Raw genomic sequence first — 9,787 nt, 5'->3', positions numbered from 1 at the left:
GTTGACGCGGACTGGGGGAATTGTCCGTATACTCAACGCTCATCAACAGGCTTTGCTATAATGGCTGGCTCTCACTTACTTGCATGGAAATCATCCATGCAGTCTACAGTTTCCTTGTCAACAACTGAAGCCAAGCATAAGGTGGTGTACACACACCAGCTTTCCAAGAGGTTGGAGAGCTGGTGTACACACACCAGCTTGCCGAGAGGTTGGAGAGCTGGTGCACACACACCAGCTTGCCGAGAGGTTGGAGAGCTGGTGTACACACACCAGCTTGCCGAGAGGTTGGAGAGCTGGTGTACACACACCAGCTTGCCAAGAGGTCGGTGAGCTGGTGTTCACACACCAGCTTTCCAAGAGGGATTCCTCTTGGCAAGCACTGGTGTGGTGATTTATATAGGCAAGCGCGGTAGAATGTCCACGCGGGGATAGCGCGGGCGGGGAATGCACAAAGCCGCTCAGGCATGGTGCATTCCGGTGACATAAGCACTGAGGATGAGGTCAGGAAAGCACGCTAGGAAAGCTTACGGAAAGTCACGCGCGGATTGGAATGCACGGATTGCGGATTTCGGATTGGGTATTCGGATCGGAGCGGAAAAAGACAGTGCTGGACTGCGGCGGGACTACACATGTGGACTGGTAGCAGCGGCGCGTCAGCGGGTGAGCCATGACAGCTCGAGCGGGTTCCATCAGCAGGTGGAACCGGGGTGAAGGCGGTGGCAAGAGAACGACTGACGGGGGCTAGACAGAGGACGGTGGGAGGGCAAGCGTCGGAGAGGAGCGGAGTCTGGGAAAGTGACGAGCGGGATAGCGGGCGGAGTAGGAGGACTAGTGCGGGATTGGGTGGGAACGGTGATGTGTGCGGAGGGGAGGACAGAAAGGGTTTTTGGGCTCTCTTTTTCAGAATCCTATTATATTCTTTATCCTATTGATTACGGATTACACTCATCATCATTGTACTTACAACTACGGACGTACAAGAGTTATTGAGAGAATATCTGTGTTCTTATCCTTATTTGAGAGTTACTTGTGGATTTTTGTGCTTACAATGTGCGGAGCTTTATTCACTCGCGGACTATTACACTATAGATCAGGCTCAGTAAAGGAGAGCTGAAGGCTAGCGGAAAGTAGCAGTGCAGAGCCGAGTTACCAACAATCACACAGCCCAGACATCAATATTCTTGAAGGAGGCGGTTAGCGGACATTCTACATCAGCCAACCAGCTTTCATTCTCACACTGGTATACACACACCAGCTCGCCAAGAGTGATTCCTCTTGGCGAGCAGGTATACACCCACCAGCTCGCCAAGAGGAATCCCTCTTGGCAAGCTGGTGTTTGTATACCAGTGCTTGCCACTTGCCAATAGGAATCCCTCTTGGCGAGCTGGTGTGTGTATACCAGTGCTTGCCAAGAGGAATCTCTCTTGGCAAGCTGGTATATGTATACTTGCTTGCCAAGAGAAATCTTCTATCAGAGGCAGGTATACTGATACCAGCTCGCCAAGGTGCAAGAGGGATCCCTCTTGCAAGCAGGCACATATCTACAAAAAACAACTTGGCGGGTACCACCAGTACCCCCCAGAAAGACCCGGGTGCCAAGTACGGGTACCGGTATCTGTTTTGGGCCAAAAAAGCAGGCAGGACCCAGACACATGGCGGGTACCCGGGTACCAATTGCCATCTCTAAATTTGAGGGATTATGCTGGTGTGACTTCTCCTGTGAGGGATTTTTGGTGCACGGAAGCTTCTCACTACAAACATTATGTACTTGACATGCATGTATAGCAGTTCAAAGTCATGGTATAGCGGTTTGACATATAGTGGTTGCATTTTTTTTTTCAAGTAATGCAGATTGTATTGTTGAATTGAAAAAGCAATTGAATTTGTATAGTTTCAAATTTACATCTTCATGTCAAAATGCATCTTTGAAAATGGCCCATTAGCAGCATTTTCCCTCATCATCTGGAATAGAAGTAGCTTAGAGCATGCACAGTGGCAACAATGGACCTTTACTATACAGATATTGGTATTGTATAGTTATTGTATTTTTTTTGGTCCAATAACAGTACTGTTATTTCCATTTGCCGTAATGAATTTTTAACAGCGGTGGGTAGTTACAATATGCTACGATAACCGCCGTTATCTGCATAGTGTAATGCTTGCCGTTACTGCGCTCAGGCGTGAGCGCTAATAGTAACAACCAGTTGTAACCCCGGGCCTGTATTGTAACAGGCCTGATTTTTTTGGTGTGTTACTCACGTAACTAGTAGCTTAACGCGTTAACCACCGGTTAACGTGATAAAGAGGGGCAAATGGCCCCCTCTGGATCATATTCAGTCTGACATCTGCCCCTTTGTGCGTGCAGATATTGTAACATATGTCATATTTCAAACATCCTGGGTGTGTGATATCGTAACGCACTTCCGTTATGGTTAACGGTAACAGTAACAAGAGAAAAACCGTTACAATATTGGTAGGTTACCAATAACCGTACCGTAACTACCCACCGTTGTTTTTAATACTATATCCAATTACATGAGGATTTTTTTTTTTGAAAATACTATATCCAAATGAAGGAAGAAATCAAAAAAAAAAAAACTCAATACTATACTGGCCAGATGTGGCCAGTACCACTACTCAGTAGGGATGAAAATCTATCTATTTCTTGGGCTTGGGGATCAGAGCACCTAAAGCCTTTCCGGCCTCAGCAAAGTCCCCTGAAAGGGAAAAATCCTCACAAAGCCACATAAGGCTGCTAAAGGATTTTGAAGTAGTTGAAAGGAACAGACAACCACGTCTGGAGCCACACACGTCTTCAGCCACAGAGAACAATCTCTCAACAGAACAAGACCTACCTGTTGTTCCTAAATAAGCCCTTGCTATTGCTGCAAGGACCAGGTAGGTGGCATGGTTTGTCTGTACAATCATCAGGAGCTCCCATGTCATCGCTTTATGTTTACACCTGTTTAAGTGCGTTGTCGTGGTAACCAGGGGCAAAAAATGTTACTATACCTGTATTTTTTGTTACAGAGAAAAATCACAAAATACTATACAGACCAATTTCAAATACTAGTACATTTATTAGTATAGGGTGGTACAACCAGACCTATGCAATAACAGAAAGGCCTGGTTATAGTAGAGTATAGTATAGGCCCATTGTTGACAGTGGGGTGGACAAGTTCCGGAACTGTGAATCAAATGGTGCTCAAATGTTCTCCATTGAATAATCTTCCATAATAAATACTCTTCTCACTGATTTTGGCATTACACTCTGGTGCAAAACAGCAAAAACAGGTGAAAATCTTGCTATTTAGGCTGGGAGAATGCACATTGGTATGGAAAAATGGTGCAAATGTAAATTCAATGGTACCCAAATATTTTCCATTAAATAATCTTGCATAATAAATACTCTTCTCACTGATTGTGGCATTACACACTGGTGCAAAACAGCAAAAACAGGTGAAAATCCTGCTATTTAGGCTGCAAGCATGCACATTGGGGTGGGAAAATGCCGCAAATGTAAATGGAATGATGCAAAAATGTTCTCCATTGAATATTATCTCACAATCAACACTCTCCTGACCAATTGTGGCATTACACACTGGTGCAAAACAGCAAAAACAGGTGAAAATCCCGCTATTTAGGCTGCAAGCATGCACATTGGGGTGGAAAAATGCCCCAACTGTAAATTTAATGGTTCCAAAATGTTCTTAATTGGATGATACACCATAATAAATGCTCTCATCACTGATTGTGGCATTGCACACTGGTGTGAAACAGCAAAAACAGGTGAAAATCCCGCTATTTGGGCTGCGAGCATGCACATTGGGGTGGAAAGATGCCGCAAATGTAAATTGAATGGTCTCCAATTGTTCTTTATTGAATATTATCTCATAAAAAACACTCTCCTTACTGATTGTGGCATTACACACTGATGCAAACCAACTTATATTCCAGATAATGAGGCAAAATCCTGCTAATGGCAAATTTTCAAAGATGCATTGTGTGCTTAATGGGCTGTAAATTTTGATCAATACCAAGTCAAATTCCTTTTCGATTCAATAATTTTCATTTGTAGTACTCAAAAAAACGCAACTGCTATATGTCAAACCGCTATACCATGACATTGAACCGCTATACATGCATGTAAAGTAGATAATGTTTGTAGTGTCTGGTGAGGGATTTTAGCTAGTGAGCCATGTGATAAACTTGTGATCCAACTTGTGACTGATGATGTCATGTGACCATACAGGGGTACTTGTGTGCGCCTGTATTAACTACAGCCTAACTATGTTCTTGTACCTTATTATATACTATGTACTACCACAATTTAATTCTATAGTATTTGATTATTTTTTATCAAAAATAGTTTAATCCAAATAACTTTTGACTGAGTGGAAATGGCCTAGTGGTTCAAGGGTTAAATGACCTGTAGAATCTAATCATGCAATAATACATCCAAGAATATGCCTACTTCTCAGACAGTGAGTCATGAATTCACGTAATTTGATACTTGAAACATATTTAGCATACCACAGCAGCCTGTTACAAATGGTGTTGGATGTGCTGAGTTGTCCAGGTGGGTGTACATCATTGACCCTAAGTTTAACCCCGGCCTAGTATGTTGCACAGACTGGCCTCTCTTCATCTGTTTTTCAGCCACATCTGTTGATGATCATGAGAGGGCATTTAGCTTTGGAGGTGATTATGTTTCATCCAAGAGGCACCAGCTCTCAGGAGTCACTAACTAGGGGGATGGCTGTTGCCTTTTATTTGAAAAATGGGATGATCAAGGAGGGTGTTCTTGCAAAGTGGAAAGATAGAATTCAGACTGTGAAGGGAAAATCAAATAATAAGGGTAAAATAAAAGTGATAGAATTGGATGATTAGTGATCAGAGAGGTGTTAGTGAAAACTGTATGTGATTCAAAATTGAAAGAGATTAAATTTACACTGCTGGTACTGCTGGTACTGCTGATACTGGCGGTAAGTAACTGCAGTACCAGCTGGGTGGTGCTGGGTGTGGTGACAGGTGCCCATTTTGGACCCCAGGTACCACTAGTGGTACTGGGGTACCAATCATCATCCTTACACACTGCTCATCTAGGGCAGTCCAGCTCCCTTTGATGACCAGCATGTACTGGTCATTGAGGGGAATACACAGTTCATTGATGACTGGCATATATTGGTCATTGGGGAATACAGTCCCTCAATGACCAACCTGTACAAGGGAATGTGTATTCTTTCAGTTCTGTCCATTCACCTGAGGCTCAGCTGGGCCCAGGCCATAGCTTAAGGCCTGGGACAAAGCTCAGGAGGACATGGGCTGAAGCTGAGTATCAGCTGCCCAGGCTCAAGGGCAGCTTGGGAGCTGAAACAAAAGCTGCAGCATGTCACTTGTCATCAAGTGACTTATTTTTTTTCCTGGTGTCACAATAGACAAACAATGTGTATTTTGATGCAAGACCATATGATACACAACATACGTCAAGCATTTGTTTTGCCATTGTTGTTAGGGACACAGACAACTTTGAGTTTTACCTAACAAGCACACCCGACCCACCCAACAGTCTTGCTGACACTTTGTGAGATGGCAGGACCACCAATAATTGAGGATACTGAGACCAAAGTGAGAAGGGTGAAAAATAACATTGAATTGGTAGTAAACTGAGGTAGATTTACAAGAACATTGTTTTTTCTTGGTTGCAGTGAGATGATTACAGAATCTGTTCAGTCGAAAAAACAATCAGGCAAGTTTGATGGCACCGGCCAACTTCACACCTGATTCGGATGACTGGTCACCAGATGTTTGACTGGGCTCCATGACTGCTGGTTTGAAGGCCTTAGCAAAGCCTGAAGAGCGAGCGGGTTTAGGATGGGCTTGCTGTGCAGGGAGTTGTTGGCCATCTATTCCAGAAAATTGAGGAATACAAATGCGGCAGAATTCAATACCGTGAACATCAGGATGACACGAAACAACAGTGGACTTACCCTCCGCTGGTGGTTCCTCTGTCGGAAACAAGAAACTTTCATCTGCAGCTACTCCATCAATGTCCTCACCCTCCGGCAGAGGAATACCGACATCTTCACCATCGATAGCCTGCTGGACCTCTTCATCGTCAATATCCACCTTGATGAGTCTTTCATTAAAATCATCTATCGAATTTTGACCGAAGACCATGAACGAATTCCACACGTTGACAATCACACATATCTGCTTCTTGAAATTCTCGGCTTTGATTCGACCCGGAAACGAGCGATAGATCAGGTTGAGGTGATCAAAAACATCTGGTAAAAGCTTCTCTAAAATTTGACGGTACTTCCATGCATTAGGCAAAGAATTTGAACTGTTGTGTAAAATATCCGAGATCACGTAGAGTCGGGCAAGCTTCCTGGGTACTGGAGTCATGTCAATAGTCAATGACTGGACTAAGATTTCAGCGACCTTCAAGGAAAATTTTCGTTGATGGAGACAGAAGCAGAATAATTAGATCAAATCAACTCGTTTAACTTCAACGAGAAAGAAGTACCTCTTCGGCAGCATCCGCGTGATGTAAAGCGAAAGCCATGCATCTTGCAATCTTTTCTCTTTGAGGGGTCAAGCTCCGAAGCATCGCTTGGAACCGTCGACGGCTATGTTTGCCCAATTTGCCCTTCGCAAGCCGCTCGTTCTCAGACTCTTCGGCAGAGTCAGTAGAATAAATAGAAGCGTATCCCTGTTCGCTTTCCTTGTCAGCGATCAATGGCTGGAGTAGTAACAATGAGCCAATCTTACGTCGTCAGCAAATGGGGGAGGGGGTGGGGAAGGGGGCCGATAATGCCGATCAACCAGCATTCGAAAGAAATGATAAGCCGCGGTCTATGACGCCAAGAGAAAACAAATAGGTGGAGAGGTGAGCTGCTAAATGGTTAAAGGCTGTAAAGAACCTCAAGACTATGATTGCAACTTACATCAGCTTCAATCAAGAATTTGAACTTTGGGTTTGTCCGCTCCCTTTCTCTTAAGGTTCTTTCGAAACGTTCCCCATGTTCCAGGACCTTTTTGGCAACGGTGCGGATGAACTTTTCTTCGTCCTCTTGAAGCTTGGGCCAATCTCGACGGTCTCGAGAAGGGGATCTAGACCTGGAGTAATTTGAGGAATAACTCCTAGATGATCTTCTCGAACGATCGTACGACCGTGACCTCGAGCGCGATCTAGACACCGAGCTATATCGGGATCTCATTCGTTTGGAACGTCCTCGATCGCCACCGTGTCTCGAACGCGACCGAGAGCGCGATCGGGATCGAGATCGAGATCTAGACCGACGGTTGTCACGCGAATCGCAAGACACGCTGCGCGATCTTCTTTTTCTATAACCTGGGGAGCGCCCATATCGACGTCTTCTAGGTGAAGGTGAACGGGAAGTTGTTCGGGCATCCCTAGGTAGCTCTACAGAGATGGAAACGTTGAATACAATTGTCCCCTAAATATAACTGATATGATGAGGGCATTCAGCATACCGAATTGGGGCTTGTGGCCTGGGGGCATGGGCATAGCCTTTCCCCAACCGGTTCGAAGTATATGACCCCCCCAATCAAAACCGTCAAGCTCCCTACACGCTCGTTCCGCATCAGATCGCCTGGAGACGTGATTGATGACCGAGAACCTCAGCATTACAGTTGTGATTATCTTTGTAGGCTTTGAAGTGACTTACCGCATATAAGAGATAAAACCATTCAAGCCGCCAGACTTGCTTTGCCTCATGGCAACCATTCCGTATCCAGCCCCACCAATATTATCGCTACCACTTCTGGGCCACATAATCTGAGTGGTGTTATGGGTGGGAGATCCCAAAAAAATCAATGAGCAAATGAACATGGATCCCACGGTTTTTTTTTTTTTTTTTTTTTTGCATCAGCGAAGAGATGAGCCGACTTTGAGTGAGGCGATCGGACCCCATTTGACACAAAAGGCTCCCAAGGATTGTTCGCATATCGTGCCGGGTAGATTGCCAACGTGTACGTTAGTTGTCAGTGGGTCGCCGGTATCCCTTGATCCCCCCGAGAGATGAGGAGCAGTCTCCAAGGCTAGACAAACATAAGGAGAAACGGTGGTTTGAGTTGCTTGGTCAACATGCTGGTAGTTAGTCTGAAAGTCAACTGACCGGCTAGAGCAGTTATACTCATGCCTCGAGGGTCCTTGCTTGCTTTCGCCGCCAATCGGCCTTCACGTTCAGCATCTTTCCTGGAGACAAACGACCGAGATATCGATCAGGATGATGATATCATTGCGACCAAACTGGACCCTCACAACAGAGCGACGCACCTTTTCAATTCTTCCAAAAAGCTTTCTCCAGCTTTCAATTTCTTCGATGTGGTAGGAACTGTGGGATTAGAGGGAGGGTGGTTGTTGGGTGGGAGGATAGGAGTTTCGGTCGAAGGGTGGGGGGCAAACGAAGCTCTCAGAGGAGGCGGGGATTCTTCGACGGGGGAGTCTAGCTTGACCACTGTCCGGGGCGCTCCACCAGGCTTGACAAATGCTGGGCCTTGGGTTGATCTTCCATGAGAGTTTGACGACCCGACACCACGACCTCGTCCGCTACCTCGATCGTTCCCGTCGAATGCCGCTACAAAGTCCTCGTAGGCCTTCGAAGCGAGTTCCTCTTCCTCGCGCTTCTTGGCTTCGGCGGCCTCTTTCTCCTTAACGAATTTCGATTTTTTGATAGGCCCGGAAACAAACGCATTGAGCGCCTCCTGAGACTTCATGTGAGAAGGATTTCCACTGGGGTTCAGGTATTGAGTTGCTATCGTAACTTCAAACATTGTTGGATTTCCCGCGCGGAATATCCGGTAGCGGTCACGTGATATCCGGTAAATACCCGGGATATCTGGTCGGATTCTCGGATTGGGCTCCCCACTCTCACGCCCATCGGGCCCTGTCTCGCACACATCTCAGATCATGGATGCAAAGCTGCCAACTCTCTTGCATCCGTTGGGCCCTGTCTCACCCGCATCTCAGATTGTGAAACTACCATAAAACCCCCAGTTGTATGTGTGACTTGCACCCAGACAATGAAAATAAATGAAATAACAACAGGCCATGAACGGGTTAAGGGGCTTTTTTTTTTTTTTTGAAGTGCAGATTTGATTTAACATTGCGCACTATGCATATTCAACTAGCTTACAAATTTAACTATGTAGCAGAACCATACAGCCTTACAATTGAAAATAGAGGGGAGAACTTTAACGGGCTTTCTGGGAGTTTGCTTTTGAGAGTTTTTTTTTGCTATTTATTTATTTAGAAGAGAAGAAAGAAAAAGGAGGAAAAAGATGGGTGAAAAAGGGAAGAACCCGTGGGGAGAAGTTGGGTCCAAAGAGCTGGAAGGGTGATCTCAAAGGGTATCCCCAAATTTGCTTTCCTGTCGGAATTGAGGGAGTCTGGCCAAGAGTTTGATGAAGGATTTTTGTGGCCAGGAAGGCCAAGGGGTTGTGGAGGAGAGTTCTGGTTGTGACCGTGGTGATCCTCTTGTTGCAGAGGATTGTCCTGGCTACTGCCCTAGCCCCGGTGTACCTGGAACAAGAGACAAGGTAGTGATCCACTGTTTTGGGGACCCCACACTCAAAGCAAATTGGGTATGGAGCTTGACTGCACTTGAATTGGAAAGCATTCAAATGAATGTGCCCTGAGCGAAGTTGATGGAATGCCGCCTGGACAGGAAAGGTCATTTGCAGGGACCCTTTCCATAGTTTCTCCTTCCGGAGCAAATTGGTCTTCTTGGCTGACACGCTGCCCTTGATCGACTCGTCA

General features: G+C 45.6%; 1 protein-coding gene across 1 annotated transcript; it reads right to left on the bottom strand.

The window, feature by feature from the left end:
- Window positions 1-5,745: 5,745 nt before the first annotated feature.
- Window positions 5,746-8,745, bottom strand: PtA15_12A177 (uncharacterized protein; the record flags this gene model as incomplete). The annotated part of the gene is made up of 10 exons (XM_053161760.1): window positions 5,746-5,906; window positions 5,991-6,444; window positions 6,530-6,715; window positions 6,775-6,858; window positions 6,951-7,429; window positions 7,501-7,619; window positions 7,695-7,804; window positions 7,916-8,067; window positions 8,145-8,224; window positions 8,306-8,745. The coding sequence occupies 10 exons, from the start codon at window positions 8,743-8,745 to the stop codon at window positions 5,746-5,748; spliced, it is 2,265 nt and encodes a 754-aa protein (XP_053025746.1).
- Window positions 8,746-9,787: the final 1,042 nt, after the last annotated feature.

Source organism: Puccinia triticina, chromosome 12A (assembly GCF_026914185.1).
Source record: "Puccinia triticina chromosome 12A, complete sequence".
Classification (NCBI taxonomy): Eukaryota; Fungi; Basidiomycota; class Pucciniomycetes; order Pucciniales; family Pucciniaceae; genus Puccinia; species Puccinia triticina.
The sequence above is the reverse complement of the archived record's forward strand: the minus strand, read 5'-3'. Positions and strand labels throughout refer to the sequence as shown.